At 36.0% G+C, this 22,984-nt stretch overlaps 1 protein-coding gene across 1 annotated transcript in view; it reads right to left on the bottom strand.

Moving 5' to 3' along the window:
- SCIN (scinderin) overlaps positions 1 to 22,984 on the bottom strand; it is an 82,027-nt gene that overhangs the window by 43,266 nt on the left and 15,777 nt on the right. Inside the window, 2 exon segments of the mRNA NM_001244731.1 lie at positions 6,327 to 6,476; positions 16,997 to 17,158. Coding sequence (NP_001231660.1) covers positions 6,327 to 6,476; positions 16,997 to 17,158 — 312 coding nt within the window.

The following is a 22,984-nucleotide window of genomic DNA, read 5'->3' as shown; positions in this document are numbered from 1 at the left end:
CCCACTCTTGGACTATGTCTTAGATCTAGTGCTTGCTTATCTTCTCCATCAGGCAATAAAATACAGTCTCTGAAATTTAGTGAGAACCAGACCAGTGCACAATGAACACATTAACTACCACATCATATGACATTCTAATTTTGCTTCCAATTTTCCTTCCTTTTTTTTTTTTTTGTCCAAAATCTAAAATAATGATCATGCATATGACTTTCCAGGGAGCTACAGAGTTTTGATAAAAGCAAGAAAGCTAACAGTGCAACAACATAGCATCTGCTTATAATTTCCGTGTAGTATTTCTGCTGCCACTATTCCTTCACTAGCGTTTACAATGATTATAGACTTAAAAGTTTATTAAATTACATTGAAAAAAGTATTCCCAGGTTAGAAAAATTGTTTTGTTGTCATTTCAAATGACTTGTCCCTTCTTTATTCTCTTCTTGGTATCTACTCCATGCTATTTTTTAAAAAATGAAAGTCTATAAAATAAACTGATAAATTATTCACCTTGGTCACTTTTTTTTCAAGGGACTTTTTAGCCTCCCTTGTAATGTTTAGAGAATGAGTAGAACCAACAAAGAAAGTTTGAGGCCTTCAGGCTAGTGAGATCTTTAATTTCTTTCACATTCACTGATTATTTTAAATCCAAAAAGAAGAAAGACCAAGGAAAAAGCTTTACATAATTTATATGCAGGCTTTCACAGTAAATATGTTTACAGTGAGGAGAAAACAAACACAGAGCAAATGTAACTTTAGTTACTGGCTTTCGGTGGTTCCACTTATAGGATTACTTTCACATTTAGGCATATGAGCTTTTAAAAGTGCTGAAGATACAGATAAAGGGCTGACCACACATCCTGTCTCCCCAGACCGTCTTTTTAATGCATGTGATGTCCTACCTGGTTAGTGCCGCAATTATTCTCCAAAGTGGTGTTTTGTTTTGTTTTTTTTAAGCTTCTTTGTAAAATTTTAATATATAAAATATTTTAATGTGCAAAATTTTTCTTTTTCTTTTTCTTTTTTTTTTTTTTTTTTTTGTCTTTTTAGGGCCACACTCATGGCATATGGAGGTTTTCACGCTACGGGTCAAATGGGCACTGCAGCTGCCAGCCTACACCACAGCCATAGTAACGCGGGATCTGAGCCACATCTGCAACGTACACCACAGCTCCAACACCGGATATTTAAACCACTTAGTGAGGCCAGGGATCAAAACTGCGTCCTCATGGATGCTAATCAGATTTGTTTCTGCCGAGCTATGATGGGAAATCCTTTCTTCATTTTTTAAAGTTTTATTGAAGTATAAATATCCTCCCACATACTATTGTATCCACATGCCAATCCCAAACCCCCAGTCCATCCCTCCCCAAATCTGTCCTCTTTGGTAATCATAAGTTTGTAAGTCTGTTTCTCTTTGTAAGTAAGTTCATTTGTATTCTTTTTTTTTTTCAGATTTCACATATAAGTGATATCATATGATGTTTGTCTTTCTCTGTCTTACTTCATTTAGTAGGATAATCTCTAGGTACCAAAGCATTTTTGTTTGAAGTATTAAATTTATGATCATCTTAGAGATAAGTCATAATAAAATTGTGTGAAAATAATACTGTGACAAATAGCTGAACTACCTCTAAATAAAGATCAATTATTCAATGAACTAGCAGAAAAATCAGTTTTCAATATTTTCAGTGTTGATTACTTTAATGTTTTACAAAATCACATTCCAAAAATTCAGTATTGAACATGGAGTCATGAGAATACAATAATTTAACTGGTTGAAAAGTCCTTTATCTAAAGCCTTCATACATAGACTTTCAAAGTTTTTGGAGATAAATAACTTTAAAAGATTCCCACTAAAAATGAATCATTTAAAGGTCAATTTTGAAAGATACTTTGAAAGATTCTTAGCTTTTTTGCTTTTGTTTTTTGTTTGTTTGCCTTGTTTTATGGCCACATGTACAGCATATGGAAGTTCCAAGGCTAGAGGTTGAATCTGAGCTACAGCTGCCAGCCTATGCCATAGCCACAGCAATGCCAGATCCAAGCCATCTGCAACCTACACCACAGCTCATGGCAGTGTCGGATACTCGACTCACTAATTGAGGCCAAGGATCAAACCCATGTACTCATGGATACCTGTCTGTTCGTTACCACTAAGTCACAGTGGGAACTCTGAAAGATTCTTAGATTTTTAGAACCCTGCTCTAGCAAAGTCAACAGTTTCATTAGCGTCTCAGAAAAAGAAATGGCACTCCATTATCTTAAACAAGGTAATTTCTTTTGTGTGTGTGCTACAATGGCTTTGCACCAATTTGAAGCCTATGAACTCCTACTAAGAAAAACATTTTTTAAATTGATAAAAATCAAATACTAGTTATTTCAGTGGAAACCAATTACATTGAAATACAACTATCAAAAGATATTTAAAAAGTAAATGTGATAAAGTAATATATACACTTCTTCATTAACTCATTAAATAACATTATTGAACAACAGGTCTAAAAACTGCCATAATTACCAAGTAGTGATGAGCATAAATGGTATTTTGAGGTTATGTTTAATACACCTATAGTGTGATCTGAAAAGTCACAGGTACTGTTCACGCTACTGTGGTTTGTCAACTACATTCATATTTGGGGAAATTTTCATCAAGAGGTTAGTGAAAATGAAGCTGTAGTTTTTTTTTCCAACCAAGTTCATGAGCTCTTTGAATGCTCTTGTCACAGGTGAAACATTAAAAAAGCCTAGAGGTCAAATGAGTTGATCATAGGTACATAATTAATTCATCAAAGAATGATCCACCCTTGTAAGCAGGCCACAGAAGAACACTCATAAAAACAAAACCACCCACTGAATGCTTTTTAAGAAAAAAATGACAGCTTTCACTGAAAATTCATTTCAGATCAATTGTGTGAGAAAGCTGTCAATCACAATGTGGTATAGATTGAATGCACTGAATGGAAACAAATAGGTGTTTTCTAGGAATTTTTAGAAAACAAAAAATAAAGAGCCTCTAAAACACAGATATAGCAGGTTATGTTAAACGATATGTCCCTTGTGACTATCACTAATACTTTAAAATCAAAATATTTTTTGGCAAATTTTTTCTTCAGGTTTGCATTTTTTTCTTCATCTTAATAGCATAATATAATCACTGACAACTTAAGATTTTCTTTTTCATGAATTTGAGTGAAATTCAATAAGCAAGGATGTAAAAAATACACATGTGCATTCAAGGCCCTTGGCCTCAGTGCCTTCATTTCCTGGAACAGACCACAAATCCTCAGTAATTAAACACAGGTATTATCTGAGAGGCAAGGCTGAACCACAGATCACTGGAATCTAAAAAGACCAGAGAAGCCACTTTGTCTTTACGAATGAGGAACCAGAGACAGTGAGAAGTTAAGGGACTTTCCAAGATGACCATGGAGAAGCTAGAGTAATCAACACATATCCTGTTCCTAGGGCCACTTTGACCAAAGCATAGCTATTGACACAAGCGGTTATAATAATTAGAAGTACATCTTATTGATATATTTTTGCTTCCAAATATGAGAATTAGATGACAAGCAATCACATCTCCCAGAACAGAGACTTTAAAAATACTAAAAGATCAAGAATCTGTTCTAAGACAACTTCCAGAATGGGAGAAAATATTTGCAAGTGATGTGACAAACAAGGGCTTAATTTCTAAAATATACAAACAGCTCATACAATTCAATAATCAAAAAAAAAACTGAATTTAAAAATAGAAGATCTAAATAGACATTTCTCCAAAGAAGACATACATATGCCAATAAGCACATAAAAAGTTGCTCATTGTCACTAATTTTTAGAGAAATGAAAGTCAAAACTACAATAAGGAATCACCTCACACTGATTAGCATGGCCATTATTAAAAAGTCTACAAATAACAAATGCTGGAGAAGGTATGGATAAATGCAAACCCTCCTACGCTGTTGGTGGGAATGTAAATTGGTACAGCCACCATGGAAAACATTATGACAGTTCCTCAAAAAACTAAAAATAGAGTTGCCACATGATCCAGCAATCCCAATCTTCTGGGCATATTATACCCAGAAAAAAACCATAATCCAAAATGAAACATGCACCCCCTGTGTTCATAGCAGCACTATTTGCAATAGCCAAGACAGGGAAGCAACCTAAATGCCCATTTCAGAGAAATGGATAAAAAGACATGATGAACATATACAATGTGTACTACTACTCAGCCATAAAAAAGAATGAATGTTGCCGTTTTGCAGTCAACATGGATAGACCTAGAGATTATCATACTAACAAAGTAAGTCAGAAAGAGAAAGGCAAATACCCTATGATGTCATTATATGTGGAATCTAAAATACAACACAAGTCAACATACCTACAAAACAAAAACAAACTCACAGATACTTGTTGCTACATCAGACTTCTTGTTGCTAAGGGGAGGGATATGGTGGAGGGAAGGATTGGGAGTTTGGAATTAGCAGAGGCAAACTCTTATATATAGGATGGATAAACACCAAGGTCCTACTGGATAGCACAGGGAACTATATTCAATATCCTATGATAAACCATAATGGAAAAGAATACGAAAAAGAGAAAATATGTATGTATAACTGAGTCACTTTGGGGTACAGCAGAAATAAACATATTATAAATCAACTATACCTCAATAAAGTTTTAAAAAAGACTTTGCTCTGAATAGTTTTTGAAGTCCAATTTACTAGCAATGTTCTTCTGACTACTGAAAACCCAGTTAAGCCATCTGTAACTTTATTTTTTCAGACGGCTTTTTGTTTCTGATTATAAAAGGAATATACATCCACTAAAATAAATTTTGCAAATACAAAGAAAAACGAAGAATCAATAACAAGAAGCCATATTCAGAGTCAAAGACATTATTGGTAGCATATTTCTTTCTAGATATAAATGTATATATGACTCTATAGCTATATAATATAAACTCGCATATTAAGATAAATTTTATATTCTGCCTTTTAGCACTCTGTCATGAGCATTTTAATTTTCTCACTAAATTAAAATTGTTCCCAAAACATCATTAATGTGAAAGTCTGTGTCTGGTGGTTACTGAAGTAATAAAGCTTAAAGACATTATAATCAATAAAATTATTTCATTATATAATTTTTGATTACTGGATTATGTAGGCTAGCACTGGATCAGGTAATTCTAATGCATAAAATTGCTCTAAATAAATTTACGAAAAATGTCTTTAGAAAAATTTAAGTGCAAATGGCTAAAATCATTGGGAGAAAAATGCAAAATACCACAGGAGAATTAGAGAAATGAAAACTCAAAAAGATGCCTCTTGCTGCTATTAACTGTGGGAAGATTCAAAAAGGCATTATAACAAAAATTCCTGACAGGGTTTGTAAGGTCATAAAGGGACACTGCTTGCGTGAGGAAGCAGCTATTGGTAAAATATTTAGTGGCTGGCTCATGTAGTTCAATAAATACTGTTGAATGAATAAATGGGAATCAACTACCAACATGTATCTAGACACCTAATATGAACACACCCTTTGACTGATAATCTTAGTTCAGGGAATACATATAATATATAACCCAGGTACTCACTATAGTTTTCTCAAAGGGGGGAAATTGGTTACAACTAAATGTCCAGGACTGCTATACTGATTAAGCAAATGATGTAAGAATAAAGAGTCATTGAGATAATTCAAATTAATTGAACAACTATACTAAAATTATTACATATCTTGCCTATACTGTAATTCTTAGTTTAAAATGGCTGAAATGTTTAAAATATTGGCATATTTAATCTCTTGGTAGAAGGCTTTATTTCATTCTTTTTTTTGTCCACACCCACAGCATGCAGAAATTCCTCGGACCAGGGATCAAACCCAAGCCACAGCAGTGATAACATGGAATCCTTAACCACTAGGCCATCAGGAAACTCCTATTTCATTCTTTTAATGAAACAATTGTTAATTTTAAAAGTGAAGATAATCACTGCATTAAAAAAGTTGAGAGGTCCAGAAGAATAAACCATTATTTATCTTCCAAAATATTTTCTTATAGTCCATCTCAAAGGCCTTGCTGACCCATTTGTCCTTGAATACCACAGAGGACAGGAATGAGGCTTTCTTTGATAGTCATCACAGTATTGACAGAAAACAGCCTTGATGTTCTGTTTTCCTAGCACCATGACTTAGATTACTCTGGTACTCCCTCTTTCCTAATCTTAGCCTAAATATTAGCGAGGTTGTGAAATCTGACACACATGCACACACATGCGCACACACACAATTTAGAAGGGCAACCTTTTAAAATCTACCACAACCCACAATACCTCTATAAGCTCTGGTGGTTCACTCCCTTCTTCCACCACAATTAGTTGAGATCTTCCATTCCTTTCATTGTCCCGAATGCCAGTGGCAACCTGGCTGGCCTTCAGACGCTCATATTTGTTGCATGAGGATCCAAACCACTGGTAAATTTCCTAAAAGAAAGAGAGAGATCTTTTGACCGCTGGAATATGTGGAGGACATTTGGCCCTGGAGCAATGCACACTGTGACTCATTAGGAAAAAAAGAAAAATATTTAAAAATTAAAGTTATCTATTTGTGAGGTATGTATAATTCGATATATTTATTTTTTTACCTCAATCTGTATCCTGTTACTTTCAGCTAGCATTTTTAACACATCGAAAATAGAAATATGTATCTCACTATTCTTTGTGTATATAATCCCACTACAATTTGTGAACATAAATTTATACAGGTTATCTAAATTTAAAATATGAATCCAACATATTTCATATAGTCAAGAATTTGTTATAGCAATATGCTCTTGATGTTCATAAAAATGATATATCACTTTTGTTAAGCTATTTAACAGTTCTTATCAAGAGTTATAAAGAGTTAAACATTTGACCTAGTAATATCACTATCTAGAATTTATGTTAATAAGTTATTGATAAAGAGAAGAAAAAACATATGTGCAAGGGTTTTCACTGCTATGTGATTATATTAGGCATTAAATGTTTAGCAATAGGATAATACTTATATAAATTATGATACATAGGAAAAATACTTAAAAATCAAAGTTACGCTTCCTTTTTTTTTGGCCACACTTGCATCATGTGGAAGTTCTCCAGCCAAGGGATTGAACCCTCACCACAGCAGTGACAAGGCTGAATCCTTTAATCACCAGGCCAAAAAGGACCTCCTCAAAGTTATGCTTTATCAGAAATTTAGAAAAATAGAACAGTTTTCTATATTATAAATTAAATACATTATATATTTATTTATAGTTGCCATTTAAATTAAAATATATATATTTCAGACTTAGGTACAGGGTTCAGAAAGTATATGGTAACTAATGTAAAATAAAAAATCATTTTTTCCATTAAATGTGATTTAATAAAAGAAGGACAGAAGTTTAATGTTGCCTAGGCCTGGTGGGATGTGGGAGTGGGCATGGTCACACATTATTTGGATGGTGTATACTGACACAGGCTTTTTTTGAAGCATGTTTGATGTTGTATCAAAAAATTATACGTATTTTTAGAATCAGGACTTTCCATTTCTAGGAATCTATTTTATAGAAGGATTCAAGCACAGGATGCAAAAACAAAGAAACAAAACAAAAACAAATGCCCATCAATAGCGAGATGGTCATATAAATGTCATTACATTAGGAGTTCCCATCGTGGCTCAGCAGGTTATGATCCAGACTAGTATCTGTGAGGATGTGGGTTCTATCCCTGGCCTTGCTCAGTGGGTAAAGGATCCAGGGTTGCTGTTGAGCTGTGGTATAGCAGTGAGCTGCAGCATAGGTCACAGATGCAGCTTGGATCCAATGTTGCTGTGGCTGCAGCATAGGCCTGCAGCTGCAGCTCCGACTCAACTCCTAGCCAGGGAATTTCCATATGTGGTGGATGTGGCCCTAAAAATCAAAAAAAGAGGGAAAGACAAGTCATAACGTGGATACTACAGACAATTCTTCAAGTGTTAAAATTTAGGAAAAGCTTTAAACACCAATGTTGAAATATATCCAGGTATATCATAAAGAATAAAAGTCACAGGAAAATATAGTTCCATTTAAGCAGAAACAAAAATATAAGCTCTGTTTCTTCCTTTGCAGGAAATTTTTTTTTTTCTTTTTTTGGTCTTTTCTAGAGCCACTCCCGCAGCATATGGAGGTTCCCAGGCTAGGGGTCTAATGAGAGCTATAGCCACAGTCCTACGCCAGAGCCACAGCAACATGGGATCTGAGCCACATCTGTGACCTACACCACAGCTCACGGCAATACCGGATCCTTAACCCACTGAGAAACACCAGGGATCGAACCCACAACCTCATGGTTCCTAGTCGGATTCGTTAACCACTACACCACGACGGGACTCCTATAGGAAAATATTTTTAAACCTACAAAGTTTTAACACAGGGGAAGGGCATGTCTTCACAGAAAGAAAAACTTCAGTTTTTACTGTACCTAAATTGGTATTTTTTAAAAAGAAGAAAAAAAATACCATTCACATTTATTAGGTGCCTCTTATGAGCTAGATGTTGGGACTAGAAAGATGAATGAGAAAAAACTAGCAAGGAGAGACTGACATGTAGACAACTAATGTTAACAATACATTTACACTACACTTGGTATTTGCATTTCCACACATCATCTAAATAATCTAGAGAGGAGGTTGCACTGTGGTTAAGAAGAAGAAAGGCTTTGGCAGCCACTATATGACTATAGGCTATATGACTTTGTGTTTGAAATTTTTAAAAGCAGAAATTAGTAAGAGCGTAATAAAAGAACACCCCCCCAAATTCAGAGTCTGGTTCTCTCTGATTATGACATTTCCAGTCTCAAGTCATTTCTTCATTCAAAAATTGTTTACTGATTGCTTCAAACTGGGCCTGCTCTCCTCCCCTGGGAGCACAACTTCAAAGTATGTAGGCAGGTGACAATCTCTCTGACCCCTTAAACAACCCGCACTCCCATTTTCCTGATTCAATATTCCACATTCCTCTTCAATACTGAAATATAAGTTTAGAAATTCAAGTCTTATTAAGAAGTAAAATAAAAAGGATTATGCTTTGCAAGTCCTTTCATTTTAGAATTTGAATGAGTTATTCAACATAGTTAAGGGTGTTTCTTTTCTATTATTCAGAGACTTGTGTGCTGCTTTTGTTACCTCTCTCACCTCTTTTCCACACCAGGGCATCTGAATATGAGGCTCACATTTGGAGACAATTTGAATACCATGCCTAGGTTAGCAGGTACAAAGAGTGAAAACAAATGGTTCCCAGTGATCAGCCAACACCTAATCACTGAGCATTGAAATCAGGTGGTGGGGTAGGATGGTGATTTTTTAAAACTACAAATACCTGAGACTAATCTTAGGGCCTCTCAGCTGTGTTCTGGGAAGTCATGTTTATTGAAGACTCCCCAGATGATTCTAAACACGAAACCAGGGCTGAGAAGCCCTGCTGGTCCCCAGGAGCACCATGCACCTGGCAGATGTTACAGGGAATCGGTAAGTGCTAATTACCCCAGGCAGCAGAGCAGGCTATTCAGCTAGTCTACTTAGGCTCTTAGCTTAGATTCATGATATTTGCAAATGAGTCTTTTTTTAGTAGGTCTGAGAAAGCAAATTTCTAATATTTACATTACAGTAAATTATAGGAAGTAGGTCAGAAGTTAGCTCTCTGGATTTCTCAGTCTTGTTAGCAACTTTCATTACTAGCTTGCTCTGTATTTTTACATTTGTCTAATAGATGTTTACCTTCTCCTGACATTAGTTCTATCAATTGATTACCCCTCATCTACTTCAAAGAGATTACATAAACTCACACTAAAATTTATTAGAACCTGTAAAGCATTATGGAAACATTTAAAATGAAATATAAGCAATGATAATTTTATGAACATAATTATTATTTAACATAGACTTTTACAATATTCTTTAGATTACAAAATATTTTCTATGCTATTACTTTGAGTTGAGAGTTTTCATGGGCAGTATCACTTCACAGATAAAATTTAGTTGCAGAAAATATTCCTCACTATTACTTAGAGACCACACTTTCAACCTTTAAAATAGGAAAAAACACATCTAGGAATACTCGTGAAAATAATGAAAGTTTTAAAAGTGAAATTTTCCTTTTAACTCAAAGATGACTAAATCATGAAAAAAGTGTTACCAAAAAATTCTTACTGAGTGTGAAAATGAATGTTTTGTGTTATGTTTACTCTTTTATTATTTTCACCTTACTTTGTGCTACTATAAGTGATGTATTATTTTATTTACTAGATTCCATTTTCAATGGTTAACTCAGACAAGAAATGAAATAAAATAGAGACTTTAATTTTAAATTGTTAAAAGCCAGAACTGCTTAAAAAGTTAAAAAACCCTTTTCATTCAATGCTAATTTTTTATACAAATATAATTTGTTCAATTATAGCACTAGCCCATGAAAACACACTTTAAAATGTTAAACAGAATTTGGACAATTCATTGGATTTGAGGCATTTATATTCCACCACGTCTAGGTGGTATGTTTAAGACATCTTATTTTAACAGAGGTCTACAGTGATGAGATGAATGTGTGTAGTACTATTAATAAACTGTTCTAGCCCAACACTTACTGTATTTAGAGGTGGTTGGTTAAGACGACTTCACCACCCTGGGCACAAAGAAACTTTGTACTCAATTGGCCCCACACTGAAAAAACTCTCCTATAATTAATTCAGCTTAACCTTTTCTTTAGAGGGCATGGGCTGAAAAAAAAGAAATTATGCACAGAGCAAAAAAAGGTCTAAATTGATGGAATAGGTTGACATGTACTATTATAACAGAAAAAAATTTTCTTTACAATTTAAATTATTTTATGTATCATACTTTAATGGAATTTAGATGAAAAAAGTTTTGTAAATCTGATTTAAGTGTACTTGACACTGAAAATTGTAAATTAAACATGGTTTCAGAGGCAACTACTTTACCCTCTAAGATCTTAAGGAATTTAACACTAAACGCTATATTTCTTTGGGGAAAAACACATAAAAACTCCCTGTAAATATGGAAATATCCATTCAATTCAGAATGAAGTTCACTTAAATTTTGGTGGAAATTTATTGATGTACACATTGCCCATGAACAACCTTTAGTAGAAGTTTGTGAAACCATAATTAACTCTTAGTATACAAACTATTAAAGGAAAACAAAATCACTCCGGATAATTGGAAAAGGAAGAAATAAAGGCGTAAAGACAATCTGTTACTGGCAATTAGTTCGGACTACCAGTATAAAGAAATAAAAGCAAGTGAGTGATATTCATAGAAACAACCACACTGGGGCAAACCAGAAGTTTCTAAAATTTACTTTAAGCTACGTGGTCAGAGCTAACAAACCAAACATCAAAAGTGCAGCCTAACCTGATTTTGGGACAGGAAATATGAGCAGAAACAAAACAAGGGTCAACAATTGAAGGGAGGTCATTTTTCAGAAGCTGAGTTTGAAGGAGCACCCCAAAGAGCCAGGTGACGGTGACTCGTACATAACACATGCAAAGAATTCAGCATGGACTTGCTACTCTTTTGTCCTTCTCTAAGTACATCTAAACGTTTATTAAAGCAGGGTGGTATGGAGGACAACAGACCTCTTCCTCTCCTTTGCTTCTATTGGCTTTATTATTCCTGTGCTTAGTTTTCCCTTAGATCTAGTTAACCAAAGATAGAAGCTCATTCAGATACCTCTCTAGGCTGGAGACTCTCCAAGCACTGCTAAAAATGCTAATGACTTGTGTGATATTTCTAGGAATCAACACTTTTTAATCTTTAAACTCTAAAACATGACTTTTTAAAGTTTTGGGATAAACAAATGTTTATTTATACTCTATTTTGTTGTTGCTTAAAGCCAAGACACCTCAATACCTTTCAATGACATGTACATGTGTTTTTAAAAACATTTCTGACTGAGAATGACAGACGGATGCAGTGGGTGTGGATGGTCGCTGAAGACTTGGTGACCAGAAAGGAAGGAATTTTATGTGAGGTAGAGTAGATCAGTGGTGATGGAGAAGAGAAGAATAGAGGCATATTTAGGAGCTTAGAGCCTACAGGGTTGGTCAACAATACCTCAGGAAGAATAGAGAGAGAGAAGGTAATGATCCAAAGCAGAATCCTTAAAAAAACACTTCAGGGGTTGGCAGACCATGTGAAGAAGAATGAGAAAGTGTGACTTGACAGGGAGGAGAAAGAGAAAGCCAGAGAAAGAGTGAGACTGAAGTGGAAGGGAGTCAATTTTAAGCAGGTGTCAACTGCAGCAATAGGAATTAAAAGGAAAATGATCAAAAAGTGTCCACTGGCATTGATGCTCATAAGAACAATGTCAAAGAAATGATGGGAGTAAAGGTTAGAAGATGTGGGTAGAAGACCAACTGGTCAATGAGGAAGTGTAGGCTGTTTTTTCAAAGCAGCATGACTGCCTATGAGGGAGGGCATGACAGATTATAAATAGCAAGGGCAGTTGGGCAATTCTGCATAACTGCCCAAACAAGTTAAGAGGGAAACAGAATATGCAGAACATCATGATTAATAATTCACCACAGAGTCCTACTCTTATGAAACCCAATTCTCCAATACTGGCTGGCTCTGACATGTATTTCTAAAAGAATTATCTCCTGATCCCAAAATTTGAGAATATGGGCTTTTTTTTCATTTTCATTCACATTCTGGAGTTACTGAGGTTTTGTTGAAATATATTTAGATGCAATTGTATTAGTTAATTTCTATATATATCTCATATCTTTAAGAAGAGTGGGAAAGTAATGATTTACAAATTCACCATCATGAAAACACACAGCTCTGAGCATTCTTCCAAAGACTCAGGAAGTTCCAAGTTGTGAAATCTAGCCATGTTCTAGACTATTTTCTGAAAACAACACTAAAGATAAATTATCCAAGGAGTTCCCGTCATGGCTCAGTGGTTAACAAATCCGACTGGGAACCATGAGGTTGTGGGTTCGGTCCCTGGCCTTGTTCAGTGGGTTAAGGATCCAGCGTTGCCATGAGCTGTGGTATAGGTTGCAGACACAGCTCAGATCTGGCGTTGCTGTGGTTCTGGCGTAGGCCAGTGGCTACAGCTCCAATTAGACGCCTTGCCTGGGAACCTCCATATGCCACAGGAGCAACCCTAAAAAAGGCAAAAAGACAAATGAATAAATAAATAAATGAAGATAAATTATCCAAATCCTCTAAAATGTTGATGATTTTCTTAACTCTCAGAGTGATTAAATGAATAATCTTACAATGTCTTGCTTTAGGTTGAAGAGGTGACACTGTCACATCTAGGGAGTATTCACTGTGTCCTAAAATCCTATCACGGCAAATGTCTCTAAGGTACGTGGCACATCATTTTAATAAGAGTGATGGTTTCTCAAAAAAAGAAAAAAAAAAAAAAAGCTCACTTCCCTCAAACACAGTCAAGACACAGCATTTAAGCTACATCCATAACCTTAGTGGTGGCCAGCTGGCTTTAGCTGGGTGAGAGCTCTAGATGCTTAACCTACCTTTTTCATACTTGAGTAAAGAAACAAACTTGAAGAAACAGCACTTGGCTTCCCTTTGTGCCCACGAAAACAGCAAGTGATTATGAAATAATTAACTCAATAACTGCTATTAAAATATTATGAGACATGTTTGATTCTATTCTTCTTTGTTTACTGTGACACACCCCAAAAATAAAGTCCCCAAGGCATTTGCAAGATCTTAGCACCATTTAGAAACTTTTGGCAACATACCAGCAGGTTAAAGGTTAGTAACATGAGCAAAGACCATGTGAGCATTTGTTCTAATGTACTTAGGACCAGGGTTTGATTCCTACCAGGGGAGCCCTTCTGGAGTGTGACACACTTTCACAACATAAGAGATGATCAGCTTCAAGTGTCTCTGCAATAAAATCATTCCAAATGTCTCTATTCAGGCATGAGAACAGGAGATAACTGGAAAATCATTAAAGAAAATGGACCACACAAAATAAAGAAAATTTACCATTAAACGTATAAGTATGCTTTAACCTTATAAAGACTCTGCTCCTATTATAAGAGCCTGGATTTGTGAGTCATACACTTATGGGCAGATACTACCTATCAGAAGAGAGCCTGTTTTACTAAAACTACAATCAGTCTATCAAAGCCTTCAACTATCTGGCCCATTGTGGAAACTCAATACTTGTTGAACAAAATAATAATTTCATTAATAATATTACTTTCACTAGATTCTAAACCACATTAGGAATACTCAGTTCTGAATTCACCAGATCCTGAAAGTACTGCAAGATACCCTGTTAAAGAGCCACATCACCTTCTATACTACCAAGTTCACTTAATGTAATGAAAAAGATCTGAATGAGGAACAGAGAAACCCAGGTCTTATCCCAGGTCACCACTCGACATGCATTCATACAGGTGACTTGCTCACATCTTCTCAGGTTTTTTTTCTTCTTGTGAAACTGGGAGGAATAGTAACTGCCACTCACAGATGTGACTGTGTGTCAGACCAGACTGAATCATAGCCAGATAAGGTCAGTAGAATCAAAGAAACCAGAGTCAAGATGAAAACAAAACAAAGAAACAAAAAGAACAAGGAAGTTAAGACTCAGAGGTTAATGACTTTCTCAAGATCAAAGAATAGATAGTTGGAAAGCTCAATTTGATACTACTTGCAACAATTAAAGAGATTATTACATTTGTCAAGTAGTTGCATTACATATAAAACATTTTTTGGACAAAAGAAATGTTTTCAAGTAATAGCAGTGATGCATTACATTTATCAGTGGGAAATGTCTCTCCTGTGTAGGGGGCCCAGAGCTCACCAAATCAAATACCTGACTTCTATAGATTAGAACCTGAGATCACACTACACTTGGGTGAAAACTGAGGTCCCCCTTTTCCATGAACAATACCACATTATATATATAGACTACTTTATAAATTATAAATGGATAAAGGGCTATAAAAGTTAAGTAGCCAAGAGAGATGATTATTTTGCAGAGGCTTTGAGGGGCTCTGAGTGCCATAACTGCTTTTGGAACTGTGTGACTTAACACACCTGATCGTCTATTTGTATAAGCGGTGGTTGTGGTTTCAGGGAAATGGAGGGCAAGAGTAGTATTTTTTTCTGCCCACATTTGAAGGTCAGGACTTAAGCCCAGTTAGGAGAACAGGCTAGCATTTAAGGTCAAAAAGGAGGTTTCCATGAAATTCACTCTCTGCGATACAGTGCAAGATTACTGCCATTTAGGGTGCAGATGACTAAGTGTGACACTAGGAAGTGTACTTTCGGCATTGACACCATGACCTTGACTGTGCACCCAAACTGGTATAATCCAAGACAGTCAGATTATACATTAGCAGGGTTAAAACTAGAGGTGTACTCCAACTTAGAGAACCCACTGAAGTTTACTGCTCGGGTCATTTTCCAAACCATTTATAACCTTAGTGTATTTACTCTCTGCTCTTGCCAAATTAATATTGCTCAAATAGAACTTTGTAGAGCTCCATTTTCAAAATCTTCAATGTCCCCTCTCTGCACATATGAAATAAATTCTTTTGGCCTCTATCTGATGCTTTTCTCCAAAACACTGCCCAAGGAGAGGTAGTAAAATAAATGCTCAGGAGGGAATCAGACACATGCAGGGTCTAACCCTGGCTTCACCATTTCTGGCTGCACAACCTTGGGCAAGTTCTATAACCAGTCCAAGGCCTCATGCTAACTGAAGCAATGCAAGTCAGATTAAGTCCCTGTACAATGCTTGATGCAGAAATGTTAGGGATGATATCAGAATGCTGATGTATGTGCTGTGCTAAGAATTATGATGCCAAGAAGAAAAAGGACATTATAAACGTATAAACGTATATATAAACGTGCTTTCTTGCCTTCTCTGCCTCTGCACGTGGGCTTTCAGTGGTAGGGAATACCCTTTGTTTCTACTTTTAAAACTCTAAATAGTTTCAAAAACACAACTTAAATCCTACCTACTGGAGTCTAGCATAAGACCTGACAATAATATTTCTTCATCATGATAATAATAAGTACACCTGACACATTAGAGTGGCTTCTTTTCCTGGAAGAAAACATAAGTCAGATATTGCCCATCCCATTAAGACACCTCGTATTTTTACCTGCTCCTTTTCTTATAATAACTAAGAGAGAAGTAAAAAGTATGAAATAGAATTATGTGTGGACATGAGAGATATATTAATATTTGTAAAAATATTTTACCAAAACTTTCCAGGCAGGCTGTTTAGATTCATCCTATATCCGTTATAAATTCTTAAATCTGGAGTTCCCATCATGGCTCATTGGAAACGAATCTGACTAGTACCCATGAGGATACAGGTTCGATCCCTGGCCTGGCCTGGCTCAGTGGGTTAAGTATGCAGGGTTGCCGTGAGCTGTGATGTAGGTCACAAACATGGCTCAGATCTAGTGTGGTGTGGCTGTGACATAAGCCAACAGCCACAGCTCCAATTCGACCCCTAGGCTGGGAACCTCCAGATGCTACAGGTGCGGCCCTAAAAAGACAAAAATAAATAAATAAATAAATAAATAAATAAATAAATAAATTCTTGAATCTTTGCTTCCCGGAGGAATCAATTTCCCCCTCAAGTAATGTTTTCCCACACGCATTTAAGGATAAAAATAATTAGAGGAAGCTCTGTTCGGTGAGAAGGGGAAATAATATTAAAAATCATTCAATTTCTGTTCTATGGAAGGAAGAACTAAATCACTCATCCATTCTAAACCTATCAAAGAAAATAAAAACTGTGAAGTCCTGTTTTATGTGTCATTTAAATACTTGCCAGTTAGTCATATGATATGATTGCATCTCACATAAACGTGACCTCTTTCTAGGGCGCATGAAAAGTGATTATCCTCCATGACAAAGACATCTGGTTTGATTTGATGAGAGTTTACTTTCCTTCAAAGGTTGCCATGTGTGTAAAACTTACAGAGCCAAGGTCAATGATGAAACAGTCACCCTTGTTGAAACTGTCCCAGCTTAGGGGAACTTCCGTGGCCCTGACCACCCTCCGACCCTTCACATGCAGGAGCCTCTGGGCACTCAAGTCATTTGTGAGAACATGGTTGAATCCAGATGCCACACCTCCAGCCTGATCAGTGGGAGAAAAACAGAAAACAAAACAAAACAGATGAGGCTTTGAACTAGACACAGCAGCTTATAAAACTATAGGTGTTGGTGCCAAAGAGCCCACTGTGCCAAGATAAAATAGCCACCTAAGGGCATGTGGAAAATTAAATGCAAATGCCAGAATTTCTGGCAAATCAACAGGTTTTTGTTTTGCTGTTTTAGGCTCTTGGTCCTTCCTACTTTAATCATTCAATTTAATATTGCAAATATTCACTGAGAACCTTCCGTGTATAAAACCCGCTACATAAACAATAGGAAATTGTAGCTCTTGTCCTGTGGGAACTAATGATTCTTGAACCATTAAAAGAGAGGGCAGATAAGGATTTCATAGAAAAAGGTGGCAGGAAGCTAAAGGAGAGTCAGAGGTCACTAGTACAGAGGAGGAGGGTCCAGAGAACCAGGCAGCCTGAAATTCCACCTTCACGGCCTCAGAGATGGAAGCTGAGTGCCGAGTGCTGGACAGGAAAGGGCTGCTCCTAATTAAGGTCCTTGTTTCTTTTTCTTTTCTTTTTTCTTTTTTTCATTTTCTTTTCCTTTCCTTTTTTTTTGTTTTTTTTTTTTTTGTTTGTCTTTTTAGGGCCACACCCATGGCATATGGAGGTTCCCAGGCTGAGTCCAATCGGAGGTGTAGCCACCAGCCTACACCACAGCCACACCAACGCCAGATCTGAGCCGCATCTGTGACCTACATACACCACAGCTCACGGCAACACCAGATCTTTAACCCACTGAGGCCAAGGATCAAACCCCCAACCTCTTGGTTCCTAGTTGCATTTGTTTCCGCTGCACCACAATGGGAACTCCAAAGTCCTTGTTTCTACACTGAAAAAAAATCATCTCATCTATTTATTTATTTAGGTAAAAAGAATTCACAAAATATGCCAGGCTTAAGTATTTATACTCTAAATCTGGTTGCACATCCCAAAACAAGCAAAACAAAAATCAAGGTACAGCCACACCGAATTAAGAAATGCTGAAGAAAAATGTTCAATGGTATCAAGCACATTTTCTTGCATCATTTAATATTAGCTTTTACCTTTTTTATTATTTCCCCTAATTAAAGGTTATGGACAACAATCTTTATTTACTTCCACAATTAACTATGAGATAATGTGCAGAATAAAAGTACAGTGTAAACAAATGAAAACATGCAAAGAAAATTACCAGTATAAGAAACCTATAAAGTAATCCAACTTTTAAATTTATTGCATAAACATATATGGTAAATCCAAAGAAAGAAGTTAAGCTGCTTATGTAATCCTTCGTACATTCTTTAAATTTCCATTGACCTCAGATTTCTCACCTTCTGTAAGAAAAGGCCCTCGTGAATAAAATGGTTTTATTAGTACAGAGTAGATATTGACTTCAGAACAATTATAAGCACAAGTTTTTAGAAATACATAACCATTTCCCAGTTCATAATTTTACAAATGTTGGGAGACATGTTTCTACAATATTTTCTTAGCCTTTGGCTTCTATTTTCTATGCTGAAAACTCCATTTTGTTCTGCTTTACTTTACCCCATATCTCTGCTTGAAAAACAGTTGCAGTGCTGGTAAATGACTTAAGCTTAAGAACAAAGACCTAAAGGCATAAATTATTCATATTGTCAGCTGAATGAGGACATAATGCTTTGGTCTAGCCATGCTGGACTTGTGCAAATGGGCATGCCCTTTGCACAGCATCACAGCATGATATGTCCTCTTAAGAATAAGAGAAAGAGGAACTTCAAGTCCCAAGTAGTTTATGAGCGGTTGTTAGCAGAATATGCATCAGCAAGGAGAACCGGTGCAAACCTAGGCAGGCAGGGTTGCCACAGATAGGCATGTCATCTGTGGAAGCACAGTGATGAGTCTCTAGATGCTATGCATAGATAGTTGAGGCCAAGCTTCCTCAATGCTAATGATTGTTAAATGCCTAAAGGTCAGAATAAAAGCTTGACCATCTACCAGCTATAGGACTTTTAAAATAATAAAAGAACATTTAAAATAATTTAAAAAAAACTATATCCTGCACTTATAGCCCCCTCCTCACTTGATGTAATCCTAAAGAGCACCATAAAAGCAGTGTGGTTTCTTGAGGCGACCCCCTTGGTCCCTGAGACCCTGAGTCTCCCAGTTCCCACCTTTAATTAAGACAAATGTCTCCGTGTCTTGTTTTACATTAACTTTTTTCTTAAGCTCCACAGCACCCGTTCTTCAGCCCTCACCTGCTGAGTTAGTCTCGGCATACAAACATTGCCATTTTTCTTGACTGCACAAACTATTATACAGTTAAAATAAATTCAAGATTTTCATCTCCATAGTACTATGCTTGGCCATTTTAATTTTTTAAAATAAGTACACTGTGATAGGATAAAAAAAAAACAATATAAAGACACTGTAATAAAAAAAAAAGGGTTATAAAATATAGAGTTGATGAAGACTGAGAATACTTACATAACATTTAAGATAATTTCATATGGTGAACCATTAGAGTGCTATACAGTCTGTGAACATCTAACAGTATTTTAAAAATTAATTTTATCTTTAATATTTGCTGCCAAAATTGCACAAAAGAAAAACTTTTGTTTCATATATGTCTGTATCAGACAGTAAATAGTTCTTCTGTGGATACTGTTTGAATGAGCTCTAGGAACTCCCTGACTCTTTCTACCTATTCTACAGAATGGAAGCAAGGTGAATGATCCTCTAAAGCAAGGATGCCATAAATGCAGTTTTACTGCCTGACAGGCAGATGTCTGTCAGATGTCTGACTGTTGCTATTTAAAATTATGGCTGGGGGTGGATCTTGTTCAGCTTGGGAAAATGCTTAACCAGAGAGTTAATATGAAAAAGTAGTAGTAAGTAATTAGTCCTCTATAACCCCTCCCCAACTCCCTATAAAAACCTCACAGAGAAAAAACCCTCAAGTTGATTAAGTGACATGGGATGAGAGTCTGTTTCCTACCTGCATCTTTATATTACATATGGCTACTAAATGTGGCTGTTGTTGACTTGGTAACTGCAGACTTTGTCAAGTTTTTCCCATTTCATATAGACACAATATCCTTTTCACAGAATAATCCTAAATAAAAAATTTATCCTTGTATTTGAACCATTTATTTATGTTGAAAGCATCATAGCATCATGATTACCAGCTTAGGCATTGGAGGGAGTCAAATAGTCACCTATTCACATACCAGCTATGAGAGCTTGGCAAGTTAACACAGTTTCTCTAAGTTTCAGTTTATTTAATAGCATGATAGTGGTACAAATTGCACCTTGCCCAGAGCTGTTTCCTTTAAGCATGACATTAACTATGTAACATTATAGTCTTTGCTATTCAGGATGGTAAACTATCTGTGCCTCCACATTTCCTAACAAGCATTGTTGCAACTACATACATTGTTATCTGTTCAATGTCACTAATAAGATAGTAAACGAATTTCTTTTTTTGCTAATAAATTTGGCCTCCATTTCTAAAAAAGGCTGATTTGTTGTGGTTTTGATGTTGATAATTGGAAGATAATTATCCAATAACTGTAAAATTACTTTTATCATGTCCACTTTTAAATATGTATCCAGAAGTTTGATCTCAGAAGTCCTGCTAATAGCCAGAAGGACTAAGTCCCCAGTGGTTGCATATGTATTATAACGAGGGTATTTTTATTATTTAATTTAATCCTTAATCCTTACAACACCTGTACAAGAAAGCTGCTGTGAAACCCATTGCCCATTTGAGCTAACTGAGCACAGAAAGCTCATGTAATTGCCCTGAGGCAAACAAGCCACTTGAAGCAGAAATGGGTTCATAACTAAGAAGATGGTACATACACTCTTTCAGTGACTACAAACCCTAGCTTATACAAAACCTTGGGTTCACTGGCATGCAGGGTGTCTCAGGATCATTTGACATAAACTGTGGTAACTCATGTGAGTTAAATAAAATCATAGGTTACAGTTTCATATTTAATAGTTTCTAGCCTAGAGTAAAAAATATGATTTTAAGAAAGAAAGAGAACTTTTAAGGTTTTTGTCCTGATCTCAATGGCATCAAAAAATATTCGACTAAGGCTTGGATCAGGAAAAAGTAGAAAATAGACTCTGGCATCATAGCAGGCATATTTAGTATATATTCAGAACTAGTTTAGTTCTGAGGTTTTAGATCTTCACTAGGCTAGTGTGCTGGAGATGTGTGGGAGGGTCTGTAGAACACCTGCTAGAGCACGTTTGGTTTTGAAAAAGACTGTTGTCTGAAGAAGTTATTCCTTCACTTTAATTGAACACTCTTGGGGGAAGAGGGAATGGTGAAGGATGGCCAGTCTGCAAGGGTCACTGAAAGAATTCTAGAAAAAGCAATCCTTTACTGAAGGTTGCCTTAAAGGTATAAAACTATTTAACTATTTGGGACTATGTTTATTTATTTGTTTGTATCAAAAATAAAGCTGGAGTTCCCGTCGTGGCACAGTGGTTAATGAATCCAACTAGGCACCAGGAGGTTGCAAGTTCAATCCCTGGCCTTGCTCAGTGGGTTAAGGATCCGGCATTGCTGTGAGCTGTGGTGTAGGTTGCAGATGCAGCTCAGATCCCTCGTTGCTGTGGCTCTGGCATAGGCCAGTGGCTACAGCTCTGATTAGACTCCTAGCCTGGGAATCTCCATATGCCTCAGGAGTGGCCCTAGAAAAGGCAAAAAGACAAAAAAAATAAAATAAATAAAGCCATTTTCCCAGCAATCCCACTCCTGGGCATGTATCCAGAGAAAACCATGACACAAAAAGATACATGTACTCCAATGTTCATTGCAGCACTATATACAATATCCGAGACATGGAAACAACCTAAATGTCCATCAACAGAGAAGTAGATGAAGATGTGGTACATATACACAATGGAATATTACTCAGCCAAAAAAGGGAAAGAAATAACAATATTGGCAGCATCATAGATGGACCTAGAAATTATCATGCTAAGTGAAGTCAGTCAAACAGTGAAATACCAACATCACATGCTATCACTTACATGTGGAATCTAAAAAAGGACACATGAACTTCTTTGCAGAACAGATACTGACTCACAGACTTTGAAAAACATGTGGTTTCCAAATGAGACAGTTTGGGGGCTGGGGGGATGCACTGGGGGTTTGGGATGGAAATGCTATAAAATTTGGTTGTGATGATCATTGTACAACTATAAATGTAATAAAATTCATTGAGTAATAAAAAATTGTTTTAAAAGAAAAAAAATAAAGCCATTTGTTGATTAATGTTTCAGGCCAAAACACAAAAACATGTGTGTTTGTGGCAGTGTATGTGCACAAGTCTGTGAGGTTGAACCACACATATGTTCAACTCAGTGGTTTCATCTATATCATTTCTAAGGTCAAACCATACTATTTGGGAAATGTATGTATAGCTCTTTGCATTAACTGAAATTATAACTGTTATAAATACTATATTATTATATTCCAGAACAACTGAAATAGCCAAGTTGTGGGTTACTTGAAGCAGATTAAGCAATTCTTTAGAATAACAAAAACAAAAACTGTTAATGCCCAAGTTGCCCATATTAACTTTATTGAAAATTAGCCTATCAAATGAAACTAAGTTAGACTATTTCATACATTATATCAGATATTTCACAAACATTTGAGCATCTATTATGTGTCTAAAAGAGTACCAGGGATGTATGAGTGATTAAAACAACAAACAAAACAAAACAAAAAACTATGCCCTCAGTAAACTTTGATTCTATGAAGACATGAGGTGTGGATGGAAAAGAAGAGAAGGGGGGGGTCACAAAACAATTTG

The sequence above is a fragment of the Sus scrofa genome, chromosome 9, assembly GCF_054392235.1.
Source record: "Sus scrofa isolate SSC_HxYL_T2T_F1_AM1 chromosome 9, Sscrofa_HxYL_maternal_Yorkshire_Landrace_v2.0, whole genome shotgun sequence".
NCBI classification, from domain to species: Eukaryota; Metazoa; Chordata; class Mammalia; order Artiodactyla; family Suidae; genus Sus; species Sus scrofa.
This window is presented reverse-complemented; position numbering and strand designations above follow the sequence as displayed.